At 45.0% G+C, this 27,274-nt stretch overlaps 2 protein-coding genes across 2 annotated transcripts; both read left to right on the top strand.

Annotated features, from left to right (window-relative positions):
- The first annotated feature begins 4,641 nt into the window (after nucleotides 1-4,641).
- On the top strand, nucleotides 4,642-7,814 carry LOC102545567 (granzyme B). Its single transcript, XM_072963896.1, has 5 exons — nucleotides 4,642-4,766; nucleotides 5,783-5,918; nucleotides 6,398-6,533; nucleotides 6,733-6,996; nucleotides 7,638-7,814. The coding sequence occupies exons 1-5, from the start codon at nucleotides 4,706-4,708 to the stop codon at nucleotides 7,812-7,814; spliced, it is 774 nt and encodes a 257-aa protein (XP_072819997.1). The 5' UTR covers nucleotides 4,642-4,705.
- A 1,857-nt stretch (nucleotides 7,815-9,671) lies between these two features.
- Nucleotides 9,672-12,202, top strand: LOC140697107 (mast cell protease 3-like). The gene is made up of 5 exons (XM_072963960.1): nucleotides 9,672-9,883; nucleotides 10,097-10,231; nucleotides 10,675-10,810; nucleotides 11,005-11,262; nucleotides 11,584-12,202. Exons 2-5 carry the CDS (start codon nucleotides 10,131-10,133, stop codon nucleotides 11,743-11,745), a joined length of 657 nt encoding a protein of 218 aa, XP_072820061.1. The 5' UTR covers nucleotides 9,672-9,883; nucleotides 10,097-10,130; the 3' UTR covers nucleotides 11,746-12,202.
- The last annotated feature ends 15,072 nt before the right edge of the window (nucleotides 12,203-27,274 follow it).

The following is a 27,274-nucleotide window of genomic DNA, read 5'->3' as shown; positions in this document are numbered from 1 at the left end:
CAGAAGCTAAGGGACCTATGAGACACCACCAAAAGTACCAACATATGCTTTATGGGAATCCCAGAAGGAGAAGAAAGAAGGATCAGAAAAAATACTTGAAGAAATAATGGCCAAAAATATCTCAAATATGATGAAACACAGAGAGACACATACCGAAGAAGCTCAACAAACTCTAAGCAGGACACTCTCAAAGATATTCACACTGAGACAAACTACAATCAAACTAATGAAAGACAGAGAAAAAACTAGAAAGCAGCAAGAGAGAAGTGACTCACCATGGACAAATGATTTTCAATAAGATTAATGGTCAGTTTCTCATCAGAAACCATAGAGGCCCAAGGCAATGGGATGGTATATTTCAAGTGCTGGAAGAAAAAAAAAATGTCAACCAAGAATTCTATATATGGCAAAACTGCCCTTCAAAAATGGAAAAATAAAGATATTCCCATCTAAATAAAAACTAAGGGAAATCATCCTTAGGAGACTTGCCCTACCAGAAATAATGCAAGGAGTCCTTCAGTCTGAAATGTAAGGACACCAAGACGGCAACTTGAAGCCAAATGAAGGAGAAAAGATCTCTGGTAAAAATAACTACATAGATAAATATAAAAGCTAGTAGTCTTGTATTTGGAGCTTGCAACTTATTTTTTTTTCTTGTACGATTTAAAAGAAAATGTATAAAACTATAATTATAAGCTATGCTAATTGGCATACATATATAAAGATGTAATTTGTGATAATAACAACATGGGGGTGGAGCTGAATAGGAGCCAAGTTAATATATGTTACTGAGCTAAATTAGTATCTATTCAAACGAGATTGGTATAAAGTTAGGGTGCTAACTGTAATCCCCATGGTATCCATTAAGGAAGTAACTTTAAAATGTACAGAAAAGAAAATAGAGAGATTCAAAATAGCACACTAGAAAAGGAAGTGATCAAACACAAAAGAAGGCAAAACTGGAGAAACTGAGAAACAAAAAAAAATTTAAAACGTATTAAAAAATAGTAAAATGGCAGAAGGAAGTCCTTCTTTACCAGTAATCACTTTACTTGTAAGTGGATTAAACTAACCAATTAAAAGACAGAGATTGGAAGAATGAATTTAAAAATATGATCCAACTTGTAGCTTGCAAAAGACTCCCTTTAGAGCCAAAGACAAAAATGGTTGAAAATGAAACAATGAAAAAAGTTATTCTAAGCAAATAGTTACCAAGAGGAAATTATAGTGGTTATACTAATACCAAATACAACAAAATTTAAGTGAAAAATTGTTAAAAGAGACAGAGGATATTATATACAGATAAAAGGTTAATTCATTAAGAAGATAAAGCACACCAAATATCAGAGTTCCAAAATATATGAAGCAAACATTGAGAGAATTGAGGAGAGAAATAGACAGTTTAATAAAAATAGTTGGAGACTTCAATACTGCACTTTCAATAGTGAGTAGAACATATGGACAGAAGATTAATAAGAAAATACAGAACTTAAACAACACTATAAATCAGTTAGACCAAATAGACATACACAAAACACTGACAGCAGTGTGGTACATATTCTTCTCAAGCGCACATGAAGGATTCTCTAGAATAGACCATAGGTTAGGCCATAAAACATCTATCATTACATTGTAAAAGACTGAAATAATACAAATTATATTCTTCAACCACAATGGAATGAAGCTAGAATAACAATAACGGAAGGAAAACTGGAAAAATCACAAACATGGAAATACATGCAAACAACACACTCTTTTTTGGGGGGGTTAATTAGGTTTATTTATTTAATTAGTTATTTTAATGGAGATACTGGGGATTGAACCCAGGACCTCCTGTATGCTAAGCATGGGCTCTAACCACTAAACTATACCCTCCCCTCGGAAACAACACACTTTTAAGTAACAGGTGAGTCTAAGAAGAAATTACAGGAGAAATTAGAAAGTACTTTGAGACAAGTGAAAATGAAAACACAAAGGACTAAAATTTATAAGATGCAGTAAAAGCAATGCTCAGAGAAAAATACATAGCTATAAATGATTATATTAAAGAAGAAAAAGATTTCTAATCAACAGCATAACTTTAGTCTAATGACACTAAAAATAGATCAAACAACCCAAGCCAGCAAAAGGAAGGAAATAGTAAAGATTAGAGCAAAACAATCAAAATAGAAAGAATCAAAAAAACCGAAAGTTGGTTCATTGAAAGGATCAGCAAAATCGACAAACTTATAGCTAGAGCAACAACAACAACAAAGCAAGCAAGTAAGCAAGAAAACATATTACTAAAAATCAGAAATGAAAGAGGCATTATTACCAAACTCAGAAAAAAATAAAAGCATTATTAGCGAATACTATCAACATTTGTACACCAACAAATTAGATCATCAAGATGAAATGGACACATTCCTAGAAACAGAAATTACCAAAATTGACTCAAGAAGAAATATGAACTCTAACCAGACTTATAACAAGTAAAGAGATTGAATCAATAATCAAAAATCTCCTAACAAAGAAAATCCCAGGACCAGATGGCTACACTGGTGAAGTCTGTAAAACATTTAAAGAATAATTAACATTAATCTTACCCAGACTTGTTCCAAAAAATTGAAGAGGAGGAAACACTTCCTAACACATTCTATAAGGCCAGCTTTACCCAGATACCATAACCAGACAAAGATATCAAAAGAAAAGAAAATCAGAGACAAATATCCCTTACGAAAATAGATCCTCAATAAGATGTTATCAAATTGAATTCAACAGCACAAAAAAAGGATTACACACCACAACCACATAGTCGGCCCACATGGATGGGATGTTCTTCTGGGGTTTTAAAAAAGTTTTGAAACTAGAGAGAGGTGGTAGTTACACAAAATTTTGATGCACTAAATGCCACTAACTTTAAAGTAGTTAATTGTATGTTATATGAATTTCTCCTCAGTTTTTAATAAAGACTCATAGCCTTATATTTAGCAAAATCCCCTTGTAACTTTAAAAAATGCACATATACATGAGAAAAAAATGTTAGATGTTACTTCATGACATTAAAGATTATTATCAATGAGTGATAGAAAATTAGGTAATTTTAATTATTGTCTCTAAATTTTTTTAAATTTCCAACATTTTTGGAAATTAAGTACATGTTAAAAATTTTGATAACTAGGGAAGAGAGCTATGCTGATGTTGACTAATAGATACTTAAAAGCAAGGAGAAAATGCTTAAATTGCAGGGTTACATGAGGATAAAAGAAAATGTCACTGTATATATAACATGATCCCAAGTATTTAAAATGTAGTGTTTATGGTGACAGTCTGTCTGTGGGACACAGGAGTGATATTTTTCCTTTCTACTTTCCAAATTTTCTAAATGAACATATATTACCACTAAAATCACAAAGCTAACTTTATTTTTAAAATTTCTACCACTGGGCGAGCTAAGTTCAAAAAAGCAGAGGTTTGGTAAATGCATTTGGTTTGATAAGGAGGATACTGACACTGGAATTATGCCTTTTGATACATAATATTCCTCATAGAAAAAGTGCAAAGTACAGACAATGTAAAGACAGGAACTTTAAATCACCAGACTCTAACCCCTGAGATGTTCTTTGTTGTTCTTGAATAGAAGTGGGCTTGGGCTGTTTAGAAACACTGGTCCTTCACTTCCATTACAGCAAGATCATCAGGAGAATTTGTTTAGTGTATGTGAGCCCATAACGGGTCGGGCAGAAGTCTGGCTCTCTGGACAGAGGACAGAGAATATCAAAAGAATAATTATTGGTCCTTGGTCACACAGCATGCTTTCCCACTTCACATGGTACAGGCAATTTTTCAATCTGAACTTCCTTTGGTGAACCAGCCCTTTCCCCATCTTAACTCATGTGGTTTGGGTGGGACTGACCCTAGCCTATCCAAAGTAGGAATGATCTAGGCTCAAGTCAATCAGTAGATTGAATTTTTAGGGTCAGAGTGATTCATTACTTTGAGCCAATAAATGTCAAGTGCAGGACTTTTGTTAAAAACATTGACAAGAAAGATGGACTCTATCATTTATAACTTAAAAGATGTGAAAAATCTGCTAGAAATGAAGCTAAGATGATGAATGGGTGATTCTATGGATTTAGCAGATGGTGGCCACGCTCTGTTATGTCTTGTGCCTCCCTCCACCACAGCCCTTCCCATGCTGCGTTCTGATATTTCTCCTCCACCAGACAGTCAGTTCTCTAAGGAGAGGAGACACATCTCCAGTATGTTTGGTCATAGCATAGAGCAGAGCCTAAGCACACATCTGCTAAAGAAATCATCCTGATGAACTTAGCAGCATGGAAATGAGACATTGGTGGTTCTACCATTGAGGACTCAGGTTTCTGGGGTCCAGTACCTCTGCTGGTCAATACCACATCCTACAGTCCCCACCGTGTACTCTGGGGTTCCTGCTCCGAGCTGGAACAAGTGGTCTGCTCTGAGTCATCACCTGTGGGTACTGATGTGGTCTCTGCACGTTTCTCACACAATCACCCAGAGAACGTCATCAGGTAGACGGAGTGGGGGCGGGGCAGCTGTCATAGAAAGCCTTCTCGCATGAAGCAGCACAAAACCAGAGGGAAACCCCAGGTCACCGATCCCACTCGTACCTCCTTCCTCTCCTGGGAGCTAAAGAGAGCAACAAGGAAGCACCAGCAGCTCCAACCTGGGCAGCCTTCCTGGGAAGATGCAGCCGCTCCTGCTCCTGCTCCCACTGGCCTTTTTACTGCCCCCCGGGACAAATGCAGGTGAGTGACCATCCCCACTCTCAGAGGCCCAACTACATCCTCCATTTGGCACAGATCTCCTTCCCTCTCTGCATAGCCCTGACCCATCTATCCACCAGGAACGTTTTGAACACCGGCTCCTGTCCCATCTCATACCCCCAAGTATGATGCTGGAGACGCCACTGGCAGGAATGGCAGAGCAGAATGCTGTTCTCAAGAGGAGCCAGTGGGTACTATCCCCTCTTCAGGCCCTACTTCTGCCGTCTGGAAAGCAGAACTTTTCTAGATGATGGCAGAGGGTTGGAAACTGGAAAAGAGAAAATACTAAATTCCCCCTGCAGAGGGCAGAGCGGGCCTGACTTCTGCCACGAGGATGAAACAGGTGCTCCCCTCAGCACCTGCTTAGGAGAGAGGCCCAGAACTCAGCAGACCCCGGAGCTGGTGCTGTTGCCTTTGCTCAGACCCAAGGCCCCTCAGTCCCTATCTCCAGCTCAGTTTTCCTCCCGAGGCCATTAGAGGCTCCTCTCTTTCAAGGATGAAGCCACTGTTTGGCAGACCTGACCTCTGCTTTCCAGACTCCCACCAGCACCGGCCCTACCAACCACCCTCATCCTGAGGCCCACTGGGTCCTTCCTTCACGCAGCCAGCACCTACTGGCCACTGACTACATGTCAGGCCCTGGGAAATAGGCTATGACAGCTTCTAGATCCCTACACTAACATCCCCAGCACTGGAAAGCAGGGCTGTCCTACACATCACAGGATAACAGTGCCCCCAGAAACTCACCTGACACAAAGCACAGTCAGGATTGGAGTTTCTGGAAGCCTCTAGGACTTTGCTGTCCCTAAGATGCTCACTTTCAGTTGTGTGTGGAAAACAGATACGCAGACCAAGAGGAGGAAGTTGAAGACCCTCCCCAGTCCTCTGAAATCCAGGCCAGGCTGGGCCCCCACCATGCCCAGCGGTTCTGAGCATGGGGCAGAAGCCTGCCGGGTGTACTCAGGGGGGGAAACAAGCAAGACAAACTTTTCCTTCAGGGGAGATCATCGGGGGCCATGAGGCCAAGCCCCACTCCCGCCCCTACATGGCGTATCTTCAGGATGACCGGATCAGCTGTGACGGGTTCCTGATACGAGAGGACTTCGTGCTGACCGCCGCTCACTGTTGGGGAAGGTGAGAAGCAGCCAGCAGCCCCCACCCTCCTGAAAGCCCCTGGCAGGGAGTTCTACCTTTTTCTCCAGGAACAACCAGGCTCCTAGGAACACATGAGCTGGGAGGGCTCCTGAGAGGGTGACAAAGCGGGCAGTGGGGAGAGGGGCAGGTCAGTGCCAGCGGCATTGCTGAGGCAAAAAAGACTAAAGGTAGGGCATGCCTGGGTATCAGAATGTACACTAGTGCAATTTCAGCTCTTTTCCTGCGGGGGGTACTGACCCTCAAGAACTGCCGTGCCTTTAACAATGGCTCCAGAATCACACCTCGGCTGCCAAGAAACAGGGTATGGAGAGCTCGGCCTCCAGGCCATTTTGTCACCTTGATTTCCCCTCAGCTGCAGCCCTGCTCTGCCCCTATGTCACCAACCCCACATGGCTCCGCACAGGGGCTGGCCCTCCTGTGACACCACACTCCCCACACCCTCTCTGCTCTCTGTGCAGCTCAATCAACGTCACCCTGGGGGCCCACAACATCAAGAAGCAGGAGAAGACCCAGCAGGTGATTCCAGTGAGAAAAGCCATCCGCCACCCAGACTATAATAAGAGGAACTACGCCAATGACATCATGTTACTGCAGGTAAGGAAACCTCCCTGCTTCTCTGCCCTCCTGGAAACACACGTCTCCCCTCCCACTGCAACCAGTCCCTTTCCTCCCTCCCGTCCTGGCCACCCGACCTGTCCCCGGGGCTCAGGTGGGAGCGAGGGCTCTGCGGTCTCACTGCAGTGTCCCGGCCCGGAGGCCGCTGGCTGAGCTGGACCCTATCTCTCCCCATCAGCTGGAGAGAAAGGCCAAGCGGACGGCAGCTGTGAGGCCCCTCAGGCTGCCCAGGGGCCGGGCCCGGGTGAAGCCAGGACAGGCATGCGATGTGGCCGGCTGGGGGCAGGTGGTGGTGGCGATGGACAATTTCCCAGACACACTGCAGGAGGTAAAGCTGATTGTGCAAGAGGATCAAAAGTGTGAATCCCACCTACGCAATTATTACAACAAGATCATCCAGCTGTGTGTGGGGGACCCAAAGAAAAAGAAAGCTTCCTTTAAGGTGAGAATGACAGAACGCCTTGCTTGGCTCTGGGAGATCTGGGACCTGAGGACCCAAGTCGTGGGGACTGCCTCACCCTCTAGGCTGGGATCTTTCTGTCCAGGAAGACAAGAGGGGAACAGCCAGAGCTGGGAGTGTCTAGGGCCTCTGCAAGGCTACAAAGGACCTAGAGCGAATCCAAACATGGTTCCCCTCCAGAAGGAGGAATTTGCAATACAGTGAGGCACAGGTGTTAGAAAACTGTGCTACCTGAGTGTGCGGTAGTTAAAACCAGGTGCCTCTTAGAGCTGGAACACACCTTGATTAAGGGCTCGTCTTCCGTGTTGAGTGTCAGCCCCACCCACCTGCTTCCCTGTCCTTAAACAGCAGCCTGGAGCCACCATCCCACAGCACCTTCATAGGGAGAGGATCAGGGACCTGGGGGAGGAGAAGGAGCTGCCACCCGGGGTGAAGTGAAGCAGTGACAATGTCCAGGGTCAGGGCTTGGCAGCCGAGGGGTCCATGGGAGCCAGCCCTGCCCTCTGACCTCCTACGTAGAGGCCATGCAAGGCGGGGCCTCCTCCGAGAGGGGGCCTGGGAGGGCAGGGGAGGCGGGACCAGGAGGAGAGCGGGCTCAGTCCTTTCCCTCCCTCTGCCCTCAGGGGGACTCCGGGGGCCCTCTCGTGTGTGACAATGTGGCCCAGGGCATTGTCTCCTATGGACTAAACGATGGGTCCACTCCACAAGCCTGCACCAAAGTCTCAAGTTTCCTGCCCTGGATAAAGAAAACCATGAAAAGTCTCCACCTGCAAGAACCGGACCGTCTTCCCTGGAGCTGATCTAGAATCACACTGGGTTGGGGGGCCAGCAACGGAATAAAGCCTCTTAGCTGAGCAGGAAGAGTTGGTTTCTTGTTTATTTGTTGACCCCCATTCACAGGCACCAGCTCTGTGCTTCGAAAGCCAAGGACACCGTTCTGCTGGTTTCTGCTTCCTCCTCTTCCCCCTCCCACCATCACTTCCCCTAAACCCCGTGCAAAGCTATACCCAGGTCCCGCACACCTGGCTTTCCAGGGCCTGCCCTCCTGCCAGGGCTGAAGCTGAGCACCATCAGGAGAAGACAGGAACCTCTCTGGTCCGGGGCCAGAGTGCCTTACCTCCTTGCCCTGTGTCCTATGACAGAGAGGAGGGGATGACACCACGGGTCCCGGGCACCAGGCAGGCACAGGCTGGGGCTGCCACTCAAGGACAGAGCCCCCACCGGGGAGGGAGGGGCCTTCCTGAGCAGACATTTCTCTCCCACAGCCCGGGAAGCAGGCCCAGGGCAGGGGTGGATCTCCTGAGAAGTTCCTCCTTCTCAGCTGGGCAGAGTGTCCTTCCGGTCCTCATCCGAGCTCTTGTTTGCTGTGGCTCTCCAGCCAGAATCACTACTGACAATGTGCTTTTTCTTTAGCTATAGTTTTGTTGCTTTTTAAGAGACTTGGAATCAAGATGTTTAGAACTAACAATAATTTCACCTCCGTGGCTCTCTCCTCCTTTTCCATTACGGGGACATGATCAGGATAACTTGTTTAGCAAATGGTACAGGGATATTAGAAGTGCAATTCTCTGGACAGTGGTGTGGGAATTCTACTTTGGCTCCCTGGCATCCTTTCCCACTTCACGTGGTATCAGTAATTCATCAAAGAGAATAACTTTCGGGAGAGCCATTCTTCTTCCATTCTCAGTATATGTGGATTGGACAGAGCAGACCCCAGCCTAGTCAAAGGCTCTGACTAGGCTGTGGTAGGTCAGTGGTTTCAAGCGCCCTGACCACAGGCACCTGTAGCACCGAGGTAGGCTGTGCTCCGCTGGGACTGCCACTGTCTGTCTCCACCCTGCAGGTTCCTCTTACATGACTACATCACTCCTCCCGCTGGGAGGTGGGGTCTGTAGCCCTTCTTTTTTAATCTGGTGGGAGCACTTGATTGTCCAAGATGGAATATGGTAGAATAGAGGCCATATGACTTAAAAATCTAGGTAATAAAAACAACACAGCTTCTGCCCGGCTTGCTCTGTAGAAGATACTCACTCTGAGGAAGCCAACCACCATGCTGGCAGAGAACCAAACAACTGAGACTACTTGAGAGGCCCTCATGGAGAGAAACCAACGTGCTCAGTGAGCAGCCAGCACCAAGCACTGGGCGTGTGAGAGCGAGCCCTCAGGTGGTTCCAGCTTCCGGGCTTCAAGCCACCTTGACAGCAAGGGTAGCACAGGGGAGACATCCACACTGCACCCTGACCAAAATGCAGACTCCTGGGTAAAAGCAATGTCGTTCTGTTAACCCACTCAGTTCTTCAGTAATTAAAACATTACTCCACACCATTCTGTCCATCCCTCTAACCATGGCCTTCACCACCCTCGTCTGATCACTGGTGGTTTTGTCTCCTCCCCTAGAAGCGAGGATTCTCATCTCCAATGTCCCCCACAGTCTCCCACAAAAGGGGCCTCAATAAAGAATTACCCTGGTGATCTATAGTAAACTACAGAAATGACGACGTTCTTTGATCTATTATCATAAGACCCAGGTTGCTAGGGTCGGGGACCAGCTGTTGGCGGATACAACATCTCCAACCACCCTTCACTTGTAGCTTCATTTCCTGTTTCTGCTGCTGCAGTTGGCACCAAGCCAAGAGCTACTGGTGCTCTGACAAGTTCGTACTCCACTCAGACCCAAGGACTTGATCAAAAAGCAGCGTGAGGATTTCGGAGAAGCCTTGTAGGATGCAGGCCACAACATCGGAGGAGACACTTAAGGTTAAAACACTGCAAGGAAGCACCAGCAGCTCAGGTCTGGGCAGCCTTCGTGGAGAGCTGCTCCTGCTTCTGCTCCTGGCAGCCCATCTTCTGTCCGCCACCGGGGAGGCAGGTGAGTGACTGTCCCCGCCCACAGAGGCCCAGGCCCATCCCACACTGGACATACCTGCTGAGACACTACGCTCATACGCATCCTGGATGGTCTACCTGCCGAAACTTTCTGGACTGTGCCCAACTCCCTCAGAGACCGGCAAATCTGACCTCATCTGCCTGCTCCAGCCGTTGGCTCCACGAGCACACAGGCAGGCTGGGATCTTTCTTTTAGGGAAAATCATCAGGGGCTATGAGGCCGTCCCTACATGGCATTTCTTCAGATCCAGACTTCAAGGAACATTATATTCTGTGGCGGTTTTCTGGTGCGTGAGGACTTCGTGCTGACAGCAGCTCACTGCTGGGGCAGGTGAGGAGCAGCGCCTGGGCCCCCGCCCCTCTGTCAGCGCCTCACAGGGAGCCCTCTTCTCAGGGGCCGCAGGCCTGGGCCACCTAGTAACACAGACGAGCTCTTTGGAGGACAGCTAAGCTTTGAGGAGAGAGGGACAGATCAATGCGAGTGGCCTGCGGAGAAAGGAACTGCCCAAAGGTGGGATGGAAGGAAGCCAAGGTTAAGCCCTGGAGCCCACAGTGCAAATGTGAGACAGATGCACGGACTGGCTTACAGGCAGGCTCTGTGCAGGACTCAGCACCCTAAGTGCTCTCCAGGAACTGCCGCCCAGCCTGGGCTGCCCGCAAGCGGACTGAACAGAGATGCTCTGCCCCAGGGCCCCACTGCCTAGAATTCTCTCCACTCCAGTCCTGCCCTGTCCCGAGCCTGTGACTCCACCTCCCTCTCTGCTCTCTGTGCAGCTCAATCAACGTCACCCTGGGGGCCCACAACATCGATGAGCAGGAGGGGACCCAGCAGGTCATTCACGTGAGAAGAGCCATCCCCCACCCAGATTATGATGATGAAAACGCGGCCAACGACATCATGTTACTGCAGGTAGGGCGCGTGGTTGTGCTGGTTCTCACACACTTTAATCCCAGAGCTTTGCCTCCCCCATCACCTCACTCCTGTCCCTCCTTCCAGTACAACCCCTTCAATTATCCCAGAGCTGTGAAGAAAGCAACCCTACGACTGTCCCTGCGGTCTCTGTGGGCCATGGGTAGGTTAGAATGCCTTTCCTCTGCCTTCAGCTGACGAGGAAGGCCAACCTGACCACCGCTGTGAGCCCCATCCGGCTGCCCCAGGGGAAGGAGCCGGTGAAGCCAGGCATGGTGTGCAGTGTGGCCGGATGGGGGCTTCTTGGCGTGAACAAACCTGTAGCAGCAAAACTGCAGGAGGTAGAGCTTGAAGTCCAAACAGACGAGCAATGCATCCATCAATACAAACATTACGATGCCACCACCCAGATATGTGTAGGGAACCGAAGATACAAGGAGAATTCTTTTGAGGTGAGATCCCCAGCGTTATCCAGGCAAAGCCCTGGGCACATTCCTGGCAGTGGGAACTAGCCATATGTCCACGTCTGCAACATTTCCTCCTATCCAGTCTCTGGTCCTGTCTCCCTGGGGGATGGGAGATTGTCCCACACATATGGGCAGAGACTTCCTAAGGGAGGAGAACGGGGGATGAACAAGGCTGGGCTGAAACCTCAGGACCCAAAACCTTCATAACAGCCACGTCCCCCTAACAGAGATCACCCACCCCCTGGGCAGCAGGGAGGGTCAGACCACAAGATGACCCAGCTCACTCCTTCCCCTCTCTGTCCACAGAGAGACTCTAGAGGCCCCTTGCTGTGTAACAGCGTGGCCCAGGGCATTGTCTCCTTTGGAACCAAGAATGGTACACCTCCAAGTGTCTATACCAGAATCTCGAGCTTTCTGTACTGGATAAAAAACACAATGAGAATCTATGAACTTCAGGGACCAGACTGAGGTGCCCCGGGATGGATGTGTCCATCTTCTCTGGGGCAGAGGCTAGAACGGCATTGGGCCAAGGGGATGGAGGGGAGGCTGCCAGGCATCTAATAAACTGTCATCTTCAGAAATCATTGATTCCTCCTTTATTCATCCACACATATTCATTAGGTAACAAGAGTGTCTGGCAACCCTCTGTTCAATTTTCTGGACTGTTCCTGGCTTCCCCCTCCAGCAGACCCCTCCTTCCAACTCTGGAATAAAAATCCTGTTGCAGTGACAGCCAACGCCCTCGATCACACGTCCCCAGTGTCAGCTTCCCAGCCAGGCTGCCTGTGAGTCCGTCAGAACACGGAGACATCTCCTCAGGAAAACTGACCCTCATCTAGAGGACGCTCCCACCTCCTCCCTCGTCCCCACCCCCACCGCACCTCAATATACCAGGGCCACATGGCAACGTAAGAGGATCCAGATTTCGAAGGAGGATCACCTGAGACGCGCTGGGGTGGGGGTGGGGGGACTTCTCCACCCGAACAGAAATGGAAGAGGGGAGGCTTTGGAAAACTGTAGCTCACCCCTGCAGAACGTCCTCCCACATCAGAGTAGCCAGAGCTCAGAAGCCTGAGATCGTTTCAGGAGCGCCTCAGAGTTCCCAGGCCCAGCCCCAGGGCCTGGCCCAGCCCCAGCTGGGAGTCCTGGGCCCAGGGCCGCCTCGGGTGTCCGGACGGCTCAGCCTCCTGCAGCCCCAGGTGAGCTGCAGGGCGCTCTTCCTTCTTGTCTGAGCCAGCCTCCCCACCTCCACTGTTCGTGTGTGTGTGTGTGTGTGTGTGTGTGTGTGTACGTACACACACACATATCTTCTACTTTTCAACATCTCTTAATTTTTTTATATAAGAATGTTCAGGAAAGTGACCTTTTTCAAAAACCATGCACCTGAGAGAAGGCTAGGCTGAGGAGGAGAGGTTTACTGAATGTTTGCATTGGTCAGTGAGTCTCACTAAGGGAAAATGCATTTTGGGTATAGAAGTAACACATGCTCATCACAGAAAGACACTTAAATACAGAACACATAAATAAGAAAATAAAAATGACTGGGAATTCTACCACCCCGAAGTCATCATCACGAATGCTTAAGTGTCTTTCCTTCCACTCTTTGTCTACTGACTCGTAAGCTGCTGTTCTGTCCACATTGGAATTGGGCTATTTAGAACTCCTCATACCTTCTTTTCCCTTTCTCTTCTGGCCCCACGTGGGTGAGGGTGTGGGGAAACATGCAAGTGGTCAGGATTGCTACGGACAGGGACGTCAGAGACATGGTTCTCTGGACACTGGACAGAGAACACTCAGTGCAGAGTAATTATTAGGATGAACGGCATCTGGGTCTGATTTCATCAGAATGGAAAAGAAGCAAGAGTGGGGACATGGGGACCTCTTGATTCATGATGGAGCCGACACTGGGGGTCCAGCCCCTCTGCTGGCCGCACCCCAGCCTTCACTGTCTTGTGCTTGCTTCTTGCTTTCACCTTGTGGCTCAGCAGTGGGAGGGCAAGTGTGGTGACAGCGCCCTTCTCACCCAAGCCAAGGCAGGGACCAGGGACCCCCACGTTGCTGGCTGACATCCGGCCCAGGAGTCTGTGCCCGGCTGAGCCTCCCCTCCTCTGTTCCCCTGGGCTTTGTGTCTGGAAGGAAGGAAGACCAGCAGCTCAACCTGCGCAGACTTTCAGGGAAGATGCAGCCACTCCTGCTCGTGATGGCCGTTCTCCTGCCCGCCGGGCGGGGACAGGTGAGTGACAATCCTCATTCCTCAGGCCTGGGTCCATCTCACTAAGCCCCCTGTCCTCCTGACCCTTCTGCCCAGCTCCAATTTCTGAACCCCAGCTCCAGGCCCTACAATTGATTTCATTCTGACATTAACAACCCAGGGTTAGTGAGATCCCACGAGTAAGGGCTCAGTCCCACAAGACTGTCCCCCCAACTTCAGCATCCAGTCACTAGTGGGTCCCCAGGTAACCCACATTTCTGTCTGATTTGGCTACAAACCAGGGGTTTCCATGGCCCCCTCCTCAGGTTCATAATTTGCTATGACAGCTCACAGAACCCAGGGAAACACTTCACTTACTATTACCATTTTATTCCAAAGGATATTACAAAGGATACAAATAAAGTAAAGGAGGGAATGAAATCTGAACATGCGCTGTTCCAGAAAGAGGAAGGAGCAGGGGCACAGGCTTAAGGAACAGCAAGAAGGCCAGGGTAGCAGGAAGGGAGTGAGCGGTGGGGAGGATGGAGGAGGACAAGGTCAGAGAGTGGGCCATGGGAGGACTTCTGAGTTTAATTCGAAAGGAGATGGGAGAGTTTTGGAGAATTTTGAACAGAGGCATGCTATGATCCGACCTGGAGTTTTGCAAGATCGCTCTGGTTGTTTTGAGAGGAAGATGGTGGGGTGGCAGTGGGAGATAGGGGGAGAAAAAGAAGACAGACCATTTAGGACGTTACTGTTGTCATCAGGAGGGAGACAATGGTGGCTTGGACAAAGCAGCTGTGTCAATGGTAAGAAGTAGTTCTATTTGGAATATGTTTTGAAGGTGGACCTAACAGGAATTACCAATGAATTAAAAGTAGGATGCAAGAAAGAGAGGGATCAAGAATGATTCCTAGGCTCTGGACCAGTGCAACTAAGAGGATGGCAGTGCCGAAGCGGGAAGAGTGGAGGGAGGAATAGGTTTGGGAGGGAGAGGATGAATCAAAGTTCTGTTCCCCACACAGTTCCATGCACTATGCATATTGGACATATATGGGGAGCTTGAGGAAAGGTCAGAGCTAGAGACAGTGTCTCCAGCTATTTTGGGCTAAAATAAGATGAAACATTTGCACACGTAGGGATGTCTATAGCGCTATGTGAGGACAAATAATGACTAGACGCTTCCTCTCAGTTGCTCTATCAAATGTGTTTATTAATATTTTAGCAACAAAAACTCCCTCCCATGTCCTAATTGACCTTCCAGTTAATAAATTGGATAATCGAAGTTTTAAGAACGTGTATTTCTCTTGAAACGCAGTCATACTATTATTAGTAAAACTTGCAGTGTTTTCTTTTCCCTGAATTGCTCCCTCTTGTGGGAGAAAAAAAAATGCTCGGGACTAGACAGTGAAAGAACTCAGTCTGGACACGAGAGGGCGCCATGCAGACAGTCGGGGAGCGCAGGGACTGAAGACGTGGCGATCGCGAGTTCCCAGACCCCTTCCCTGCCTTCTCTCCCCTAATTCATAAACCAGTGTTCCTGGGACCGTGAATCAAGGACAACAGTCCCCAGACCATCGGCGTGTGACCATTTCGGTAAGGGTGTAACAGGGCCAGGCAGGACTTTTTCAGAGCGAGCCCTTTTCAGTCCTAACGTTCATTAGAGGAGAAAAGGGAAAATACGGAGAGCATGAGGGAGGAAAAGGGAAAAAATAAGCAAGCAAGCAAAAAGGAAACCAAAAGGTGCCTCTTATGGGGAATGGGAGAATTCCAGAAATTCAGAGCCAGAAGAGGCCTCACAGACTATCTTGCTGAACCTTCTGTGTCCCAGGTAAAGAGGCTGGGGTGGCTTCCTGGGGTTAGAGTTCAAGGCCTTCCCAAGTTGCTTTTGCTCAGCCAATATTCTTCATCGACCCATCATGTTATCTTCATAAAGTTATAAAGTTCCTCAGGTGCCAGCTAGATGTCACTGTATCCTCAACAAGCCCTAATAGGAGCATGTACTATATTGTGCATTTAAAGTCCCCAATGCACTGTGATGTACCAGTGTAGAGTGCTACCAGGTCATCAGTGTGACACTACCTCAGGCTAAGGGGCTAGATACAGGAAATCTGCGTTTGAGATGTAATTTCAATGACTGGTCTTGTGGTATAAACTTTAGAAGGACTCTGGGGATTACCTGAGATTTCCCAGGATTCTTAAAAAATTAAAAAGCTTTCCCAGAATGCAGAATGGTAAACATAGAAGAACTGAAGTTACAGTGTCACACAGATTTGGATTTAACCATGGCCTTCCTGGGTGGCTGACCCATGGGGCAATATTCCTAAACTTTCTTGGCTTCTCATCTATAAAATGAAAATAATAACAGTGCTGTACCAAAGGATTGTTGTGAGGATTAAGTAAGATATTGGTGATAAAGTTCCTAGTTTACTGTATCCTCTCAATTAGCAATTTGTAATGTTTATGTCAAACAAAAGGTTAATATCCTTAAACAATGAGTTCTTATAAATAAAAAGGAAAATGGACACAGGGTATGAACAGACAGTTCACCAAGGGAGATGAACATATGTAAATAAAATTAAGGTCACAATTAATGAAAAGCTGCAAATTAAAGCAACAATGGAAATGTTACGAGTAATGGGATTAATTGATGGCAAGTGCCTCCTGATGTGATGCACTGAAAAGCACTCAGCATCATGTCTGTGATAGCCCAGCCAGAAGTCCATAATCTGGATCTAATCACAAGGAAACACTGAACCCAAGCTGAGGGCTATTCTACAAAATAACTGGCTGGTACTCTTGAAAACTGTCAAGGTTATGAAATACAAAGACAGGCTCAGAAACTGCTCCAGATTAAAGGAAACTCAAGAGTGACAAGATGCATGATCTTGGATTTTTTTTTTTTTTTGCTATGAAGGACATTATTGAAACAATCCAAGAAATAGGAATAAGTTATGTAGACTATATAGTATTATAGCAATTCTGATTTTAATAATGGGACTGTGTTTTTAAGAGAGAATTCCTTGCTTTGGGGGAAACACACTGAAGAATTTAGATGTGAAAAGGCAATGTATCTACAAACTACCTTTAAATGAGAGAGACATTCAGAGAAAAATAAATATAGTAAAATACTGACATTTAGAGCATTGGTAAATGGTGTTCAGGAATTCTTGTATTATTCATGCAACCTTTTTATAATCCTGAAATTATGTCAAAGTGAAATATTTCTTTTTTAAAATTCATTCCTTCCTTTTCTTCACCCCACATATACAGTCAATCAACAAGTCCTTACAATTCTATTTCCTAAATATCTCAACAATCTAGTCCCTTCTCTTCATCTCCATGGCCACTGTCTTAATACAAACCACCCCTCTTGTAGGGACTGCAACAACCAACTAAAAATAGCAAATATCTTAATGGTATAATCTAAGAAGCTTCACCTTTCTAGAATTCTTTTTAATTGTCTTTGAGGTCCTAACTTAGTAAGACAAGAGAAGGGAATAAATGTTACAAGGATTGGAAAAGGAAACAAAATAAATTTTCACAAATGATATGACTATCTACCTCTCTGTAGATGACCCAAGAGAGTACAAACTAATACAATTAGACTCGACAAGATCAATATGCAAAAATTAATTTCTATACAACATTTAGAATATGTATTTTTAAAATAACACAGTAGCAGTAAAATTATAGAATTCCTAGGAATAAATCTAAGAAAGATATGTGCAGGTGAAAATAATAAAAGTTTATGAAGGACATAAAAGAAGGCTGAATAAATTCAAAAAATTTAATGTTGATGGATGACATAGCAGATCTACAAATTACCTATTTGAAGTCTATTCACCACCTACGCTTTTGCTAACAAAACCCCAAATTTGGGGAGAGAGGGAGATAGCAGTATGTTTTGCTAAGTTTTCTTGCAGAGAGGCATAATTTTTGACAAAGTTCTGGCCAATGAGAGGTAAACAGATGTCTGGAATAGTTTCTTCTTTATTTTTTGTCTGTCTGTTTTGCTTTCTTCGAACAGGCATCACCCCTCTTTCTTCCTTTTGCTTATTACAAATTAAATATGATGCCTAGAGTAGCTGCAGCCATTTTGTGACATGGAAGCAATAAGGATGGGGATGAAAAATCAACACATACAAATAGAAGGCAAAGACTTGTGAGAAACTTGTGAGTGACATTGTGCAGTCACTGCAGCCAGCCTGGACTACTCACCTCCCGACTGCTTGTCATATGGGAAACATAAACCATTATTGTTGTCTGTGCTGTTGCAGAAAAATGCGTTACAGCTTGGTGTTACAGCTCAGTTGTCACAGAAACCTGGATCCAGCCGAGAGACTCCGAAAGTTGGAGAACTCAGGTTTATTACACCACCAGGCCCAGAGAAATGAACACTTCAAGCTCTGGACGCTGTTTGTAGGTTTACACAGGCCTTTATAGGCTGCCAGTTTTAAACTTTGCAACATCGTATGCAAATAAAGTATAACAAGTTGACCAACCAGGAATAAGCTTTGTAGAACTAGACCAATCAGTAGTGAGAGAAATAACCAATCAGGAGTGAGCTCCATGCAAATGAAGTACTACACATGGACCAATCAGAAGTTAGGGAAATGGACCAATCAGAAATGAGAGTAATAACCAATCAGGAGTGAAGGAAATAACCAATCAGAAATGAGCTCAGGGAACCAATAGAATTTTAGGTGTAAGTTAGCCGCTTTAGAGGCAAAGAGTGAGATAGAGCCTCTGGGCCACGGAACCGGAAGGTGCTGGGAGAGCAGCGGCCCTGCCTAGGGGTCCTGCTGGTCTTTTTATGGGGTTTCCTGCCTCAGTGAGACTGTAAATCAGATTTCTCTTACTTGAACCCAAAATATTGCTAAATGTTGCAGCTTGAAATACTTAATGTTTTAAAGATGGCAATTCTCTCTAAATCAGTTTATAAATTCGAGCAAACAGTTGTGGCTTGCTGCATCCAGTGCAGCTTGGGACCGTGTCTGAGGACGCTAGACTCAAGAAACAAAGACACAAAGTAAAGAGCAAAGATGGGACCAGGGGACTCAAGATCTCGTGGATCGAGAGTGCCAAAAGCCTGGTCAGCATCATATTTATTAGGAGTATACAGCTTTAGAAAAACTTGTGATCAAAGAGCTGAGGCTTTAGATATTCCATAGAACAAGCACTAGGTTCTGCTTGCTGATTGATTGATTAAGTCCAAGCCTATCCCCTCCAGGAACAATCACACTCCTCAGGGTATCTTAGATTTACGAGTCTACCCTGTGATTACCTCCAGGACATCTCGAGACAGCAAATATTTCCCTCGGATTAAACAGCATGCTTTCGTGCCAGAACAAAGTTCTGTTAATGGATGACCCGGCTTTCCAAGACCATCCATTGTTTACCTTCAGGAAACATATGCCCTCCTTCCCGCCCTTATGGTCAATCCCAGGGTTGCTCACCACAAATTTTCTTTAGCATAATATGTGCTATAAGTCATCTACTGTGTAAAACGTTAAAACAAAGCAAGCACGTGCGTTTTAAGCAAGCAAGTGTGAATACAGTTTTTTTAAGCTCATGGAAATCTAGGCATGGCTTGTTTTCTGGCTGCTTGTTGTCCAGCAGCTTGTTTTCCAGCAGCTTGTTTCCCAGCAGTGGCTGATAAACATTGCTGCTCTTTGTGGAGCTGTGTGAAAATGTCAAACAGGAAGCTACCACATCCGGTTCTGGACATTTTTAGGCTTTTTCTGGGACCAACCCAGACACCTAGAGGCTGTTGGCTTTACTGGCTGCATTTGTCCCCTTCCTTACACCTCAGTGGCTCCATGAGCTCCCTTAGCATTTATTTATTCTCCAGACACCCCCTCCTCAGCAGTGACCTGGACCCCAGATTGCACCCCTCCCCCCCTTCTCCTCTTCTCATTCACACTCTGATTTGACCTGGAGCGGGATGCTAGTGGGCTTTATGAGAGCTGATTCAAAAGCAGCGGCAGGAAGCCACCCTCAGTATGCCTAGGGTGGGGGCAGTGGGACTAGGGGTGGAGGGGAAAATGGGCTTCCCTCACTCACTTCAAAATGAGAAAAGAGGCCGAGTTTTGTTGGAAATAGCCTCGTGATTCTGGTCACTCCTGGGGGCGGGGGGAGGTGGGCGATTCTGGTGAGTGATTCACACCAGGCGCCTCTCCCCCACCTCCTCCTGTGATGGCACCCGCCACACAGAGGAGAGCCATCCTTCCCGGAAACACCATCTACGCTACGCGTCAGGCTCGAAGTTGGGCCCTACGCCCTGGTCCGTGAGTCGTCTGCGCTTGGCTGGCTTCTGACACAGAGGTGTCAGGCTCCAGGCACCTCACTCACATGCTCCCCCTTCCCCTCCCGCCCCGTGACTCCCTGGAAGTCCCTGAAGGGCTGCGGTAGGAGTGCTCAGGAACACCTTGCCAGGACATCGAGCTCCAACCGTCCTCTTCCCCGCCGCTGACTTGCTGTCCCCGCCGAGCCAGACGCAGCCTGCGAAGCTACACCGAGGCACCATCTGTGGTGTCACCACCGAGCCCTCACCTTCCTTAATGTGTTATGAGTGACTCGGACCATTCAGACCAAAAGAACGCTGCGTTTTCTTTGAAGTTCTAAAAGCCCCCAAGCCCCAATATCACGTGCCTCAGTGATGTCAACACCTTGACCGCCTTTCCTCGGTAGAGGACTCTGATATTCTAGCAGCCAAGCACTTATGCTCGGGCCTCGGTGCCTCTCAGGAAGTTTTGGGGGCAAGAATGCTTTTGCTTTTTGCTCATGACCTCGCTCTTCCACTAGCTGAGGTGGGGCAGAGCCCCTGCGCTCTCTCCCTGTCCTTCTCGCTCTCCGGGCGACATCCCTTCTCCTTTAACCCAAGCCTCGCCTGGCGCTGCGCTTTCAATAAACGGCATTGCTTTAGTCCCTCTTCTGATTTCCAGAGAAGGAAGACAATCCGCCCGCTGGGCCCTGGTGGGTAACCTCATTGGGCTTCCGGCCTCGACTTTGTAGAGTTTGAATCTAGCTCCCTCCCACATTCGGCAGCTTTTACTTTCGTTTCTCCTGTGAAACCTCAACTCCTCTTCAACAGCCTCTTCCAGGCCTGATACGGCTTCTGGAGAGCCTTCCTCTGTCTAGCCTGTGAGCTTCAATCTTCCATTCGACCATCAGAGGAACGTTTACCAAGCACCATCACTGACACGTACCACCCAGTATGGGTACACTCAAGAAACATTTAATCACGGATGAGGGCAGAATTGTAGGTATAAGGATGTTTATAGCAGAAGTTTTTTTTTTTCATGGAGGTACTGATATTGAACCCAGTACCTCCGTGCATACTAATTATGTGCTCTACCACTGTGCTATACACACCTCCCATAGCAGAAGTTTTAATTAAACAGTGAAAAAATACAAATAATTTGTCCCAAAATAAGTAGTTGGTTGAATAAATACTGGTATATCCATCACTGTAAAATCTTACATCCACTAGTCTAGTTAATCACGAGAGGAAAGGTCATGATATAGTGTTAGATTAAAATTATAGGTTATAGAAAAGGTTTTACAATAAAATTCCATTAAAAAATAGTGTAGCTAAAATAATTAATGCTAGAGAGGGTGTGGAGAAAAGGGAACCCTCCTACACTGTTGGTGGGAATGTAAATTGGTGCAGCCACTATGGAAAACAGTATGGCGGTTCCTTAAAAACAAAAAATAGACTTAGCCTATGATCGAGTAATTCCACTCCTGGGCATATATCTGAAAAAGAGGAAAATGCTAATTCAAAAAGATTCAGGCACCCCAATGTTCATAGCAGCACTATTCACAATAGCCAAACCTTGGAAGCAACCTAAGTGTCTATCGACAGATAAATGGGTAAAGAAGATACATATATACAATGGAACACTACTCAGCCATAAAAAGGAATGGAATATTGACATTTGCAACAACATAGATGGACCTAGAGATTATCGTACTGAGTGAAGTAAGTCAGACAGAGAAAGACAAATATTTATTCTCTGATATCACTTATATGTAGGATCTAGAAAGTAATACAAATGAATTTATTTACAAAAAAGAAACAGTTTCACAAACATAGAAAACAAACTTATGGTTACCAAAGGGGAACAGAGGGAGGAATAAATTAGGAGTATAAGATTAACAGATACATACCACTATATATAAAATAGATAAACAACAAGGATTTACTATACAGCACAGGGAACTATATTCAATATCTTGTAATAACCTATAATGGAAAATAACCTGAAATATATATGTATAACTGAATCACTTTGCTGTACACCTGAAACTAACACAGTATTGTAAATCAAAAAATTGTGCTTCAATTTTTTAAAAAGGAACTAAAACTTTTCAAATTTTAAAGTAAAAAAAAATTTTAAATAATGTAGCTAGCTATGTGATAGATAAGACTGAAAGGATACAGGCCAAAATATTAACAGTAGTTAATGGTGAGTTTATAGAAAGTTTTTATTTTACTCTTTTTATCTGTTTGCTTGTTGTGTCCAATTTCTAAATTTCCAAAATAAGCATGTGTTTCATCAGTGCTTAGCAAAATCATAAAGGTTGCTTTGTTTTTACATCATCATATAGGAGTTAAACTATGTGACTTTTTTTTAACTTTTACTTTGGATTTTAAAAAACAAATTTGAAGCAGTTTGAAAACTTTTGTACCACATAACAGAATTTTAAGTTGAAGAATTAGAAATAAAGGGAAAATACAGATATTAATATAAAATGAAACCAGGATTAAGGTTAGTTTCCAAGAATACATCGCCATAAACTTTAGTGTTGTTTCCAAAGTTAAGAAATTTGGCTCTTCCTAATGTTACATGATAACTGAGCAGATGTGGGCGGTTAGGGAGAGAGGCATAGAGGATCACTGCAAACTTTTAACTTGGACAACTAACCATGTGGATTAGAGTGCCCTTGACCAAGGCAAAAGATTCACTAGAGCCTTGATTAATCATCTGTATTACCCTTCTCTTGAAAAGAGAACAAAAAAACAAGTATGGAAGAGAAAGCTCCCTCTGAGGCAGCTGCAGGGCATTCGGCTAAGTGACCACCACACACATGAGGCTTGCAGCCTGACATTCAAATTCAGGTCTCATTAAAAGTTGGGGACTTTATAAAAGCTGAGCAAAGGAGTTGAATAAACATTTCGCCAGAGAAGATATACAATGGCAAACAAGCACTTGAAGGGATGTTCAATGTCATTAGTTATTAGGGAAGATGCAAATCAAAACCACAATGAGACACCACTTCACACCCACTAGGATGACTAAAAATTTTAAAAAAGGAAAAGAAAAGGAAAATAATTGTTGGCAAGGATGTGGAAAAATTAGAGCCCTCTTACGTTGCTGTGGGAGTATGAAATGTACAATGTAAATGAAACGTGGGACCACTGCAGAAAACAGTTTGGCAGTTGCTCAACAAGTTAAACATAGAACTATCATATGATCCAGCAATTCTGCTCCTAGGTATTAGGCTCACAATAACTGAAAACAAGCATTTTGAGAAATTCTTGTACACACAATAGCCTAAAGAGATGGTGGGGATCCAAACTGATGGATGGATAAACAAAATGCAGTATATCCCTACAACGGAACATTATTCAGCCACAAAAAGGAATGAAGTACTGATGCTACAACATGGATGAGCCTTCAAAGCATTCTGCTGAGTTAGAGAAGCCAGACTTAAAATATCACATATTGCACGATTCCATCTACACTAAACATCCAGAATGGGCAAAACCATGGAGATAGAAAGTTGTTAGTGTTTTCCAAGGGTGGGGAAATGGGAGGTGATGGCTTAACAAGTGTGAGATTTCCTTTTGGAGTGATGAAAAAGTCTTGGAACTAGATAGAAGTGATGGTTGCACAACACTGTGAATATCCTAAATGCCATTGAATTATACACTTTAAAATGGTTAATGGTTAATTTTATGTTATGTGAATTTTGCTTCAATAAAAAAAATGTCAGGGACTTTCAGGGTCACATAGGCATGGTTTGTGAAAGTTAAATCTGAGAATGCTGGGATTTTCAAGAAAAGCCTGTTTGAAGAGAAAGTGGATATAATTAGTTCAGTTTTGGACCTTTGAGTTTGATGTGCCCACAGAGCATTCAGGTGAGGGTGCTGGAAGTCAACCAGGATTAGCAGTCCAGAGCTGGGAGAGAAGTCTGGACGGCAGCTCTAGATGTGAGTGTCAACACGCTGGAGGTGGAAGATGAGTCTATATACGTGGGTTCTCCTCAGAGCACCGAGCACAGATTGAGTGGAATATAGGCCGCAGGGGAAGAAATCCCATTATTGGCCCTGGATCATTCTTCCCTGAAAGTTTCCTCTTTGGTGTGGACTTAATGTTCATTCGTTGTTCTTAATGAAAGTGGAGTGTGGTATGTCAGTTTCCACCTTGCAGAAAAGCCTTTGCTCTGTTGCAGTTGGCTTTCTCCGATGTGGCAGATTAGTAAAAAATTGTGACGTATGTTTGGCACATCACCGAAACAACTGACCACAGGCACCTTCTCAGCTTTCATTTCTCTGTACCCGATGAAGTGTGAAGGGGGATCCTCTCTCGCCTTTCCCAGCATTCGATCCAGGTGTTTGTGGTGGGCTTACTGGAGAGCCCACTAATATGTCAGAAGAAAAGATGTGATGCTGTGGCTGGCAGAGCCAGGTCATACTTTTTTCCGCATCTTTTCTGGTGTTTGAATTGGAACAAATTTCGGGGCACAACTAATATTTAAAATGGCATTTTAAAAAGAAGATGTGGGGGCGGGGGAAAGGATATAGCTCCATGGTAGAGCACGTGCTTATTATGCACAAAGTCCTAGGTTCAATCTTCAGTACCTCCATTAAGAAAAATAATAAAATAAAATTTAAAAATAAAGCATGTTTTTTATAATAATAATAATAATAAATGTGGTAAACTTGATAACTGTTTAATCTGGGTGAGACGTATATGAGTATTTATTGCAACATTTTCTCCACGTTTCCCATTTCCATGTTGAGAATATAATAGCTTTTTAACAAAATATTTAACATTATAGTCATTTAGATTTCACACAAGTTTATTAAGCCTGAGTTTTGTTCCAGGCACTAAGCTGGGACGTTTTAGACATGACTAGTGGCTGCACGTGGATTTCTTGACATTGCCTCTGAAGTGTCAGCAGAAAGCTACTTGACCATGGGCTGTGGTGGCCACAGCCCTGAGCAGACTAGTCCTCCTTACGATTGCTTCGGTGTGCAGATTTTTTTTTCACTTAGACAAATGTATCAGTATTTTCCTTTATGATCTGTGCTTTTTCTATCTTGTTAAGGAAACTTCTGTACCCTAAGGTCATAAATATATCCCAAATTTTTTTTAAACTTATAAAAATTTGTTATTTACATTTAGCTCTCCAATTTTTCATTTCTTTTTGGTAATAGTATGAATTGGGGATGTAATTTAATTTTTCCCCACATGCATAACCAATTCTCCAGCACCACTGATCAGAGTCCACCTTTCCTCCACTATTTTTTCATGCCTCTGTCATCTATGAAGTCTAAACGTGAGGAGATCTGTTTCTGAACTTTCTACTGTCTTCTGCTGGACTTCGTTTTTCAAAAACTCCCCATGTAAATACTGCATTGTCTTAATAACTATAGCCTTGCAACAAATATTGCTATTTGATAAGGTAACCCCCCAACTTATTTTTCTCCCATTTTTTTCTTGATTATTCTAGGCCTTTTATTTTCATATTTAAATTTTAAAAACAACTTGTTAAGTTGCTTGAAAAACACTATTGGGTTTTTGATGAGAATGTTATTGCATCTGTGAGTTAACTTGGGGAGAACTGACACTTTTAGGAGTGTTGAATCTTCTTATTCAAGGACAAAGAATGTTTTGCCATTTCTTTTTCTTTTTCTTTTTCTTTTTCAAAATAACTTTCTCCATAAGTCTCATACACTTATTATGTATTCCAATATACCTTAGAGACTTTGTTCCTATTGTAAGTAAAATCTTTTCTAAAAATTATATTTTATGACTGTCCTGTTGTTGTCTAGAACCCACTGATTTTTCTATATTCATCTAGTACCCAGCAATCTTGCTGAACTCTCTTATTATATGTAGATCCTATTAGATAGTCCAATGATTTTTTTTCCGCAAATAGGTATTGCATTGATACAAAGCGTGCCCATTCGCTCAAAATTATGGACGTACACGTATAAATTTTCGAAACTCTAGAATTCGAAATATATCACCTCCCTTATTTTCTGTAAATTGATGTACGTTTGATTTGAGGTGGCAGAGAATTTAACCTTCGTGAGTCATTCTTGGGAATACCTTCACGCCAGGGTCTTCATCGTGGCTAGACCTGGGGGCTTGGGAGATCTCCCTCTGGTCACGTGTCATCAGTGCGATTGGTTCACTGCCAGCACATCTGTCCTCTCTGCGCAGCCTCCTCCAATCTCAGGGCTCTCTGCAGCCTTCATGCCCATTGGGTGACTGTCTGGAAGGTGAAGTGGAAGGGAGAGCCCAAGAGTGGGCCTCATTAGAGCATCAACAGCTCTTTCAGGGTGGAACATGCAGGTTAGAAAAAGAACATTGCAACAGAGAGGCAATGAATAGGCAGACTAGTAAAAGGGAGAGGAGTGGAGGAGGAAGTTCTCCATCTTATCATGCCAGAGTCACCTGTCATAAGCAGTGCTCCTTCTCAGGCATGAAAAGAGGGGACAGAAAGCTAAAGACAAGATGCCCTTTTAAACATCTCTCCTAGAAACCCTGCTTACAGTGTCTTTCATGGGCTAAAGTTGTGTCACATGGAAACCTTTACATGAAAAGGAATCTGGGAGGGTGAGTGTGTTTAGCTGAGTACCTTACTGCTCTGAACAAAACTGGGATTCTTTAGTGAGGAAGCAGGGGGCAAAATGGACATTGGGCAGACAACTCACAGTATCAGTCACAAATAATATCTTCCAGTTTAAAATTGAGGACACCAAGTCTTAAAGCCTTATGCACAAACAGGAGCCAGGAAAACTCTGGGGCTGCTTGGAGGAATCTTAATAAAACTTGATCTCCTAAGGCAGACACGGATGCACTCTGAAATGAAACTGTATTTCAGGTTTGCCACCTGTATATGATGAAACACTGCTAGAGCTTGGAGCTTTAAGAGATGTTTTGATGTGGTTTCTCTGCCACCAGGGAGGAGACTCATGCAGTTGTACCTGAGGTTGTGCACAGGAAGTCATCTGCCCACCCCACCCTGCCAAGTCTTCGGGTGGTGACAGCTGAAGAGTGAGTGGGGAAAGCCACAGCCTGTCATTTTTCTTCTGCACCATAGTGTCCTAAACTTCTACGGTCGTGTGGTGTCTCCCCAGCCTGTGATGGGGACCCTGCTCTACGACCACCAGGAGGTTTTTTATTAGATTAGAGAGTTTTTGGATTTCTTGCCTAGGCAGAGTTGGCTGTCTGCACCTGGGCTACAGTGGGCGCATTCTCCCTCCGAATTTCGTGATACAGGTCCAAGCAGTGGCAAGCCAAGGTCCTCAGATCCCATCACTTTCTCCTTCATTCCTTGACCTAATATTTCTCATTCCTGGACCAGCCGATCTGCCCGCAGGGGCCTGAGTGAGGCATAAAACTTCTTTCTGCAGCTTTTCCCTTCCGACTTCACTCAGAAATCTGCTCAAGGATATTCCTGACACAAGAAAATCACTCAAGGCTTCTCCCCCTCACCATCACCCCTAGAAGGTGCAAGAGATCCCACCTCGTCCTGGAGATAAGGGCGGCTCTAAGAAGA

The sequence above is a fragment of the Vicugna pacos genome, chromosome 6 (assembly GCF_048564905.1).
Source record: "Vicugna pacos chromosome 6, VicPac4, whole genome shotgun sequence".
In the NCBI taxonomy this organism is placed as follows: Eukaryota; Metazoa; Chordata; class Mammalia; order Artiodactyla; family Camelidae; genus Vicugna; species Vicugna pacos.
This window is presented reverse-complemented; position numbering and strand designations above follow the sequence as displayed.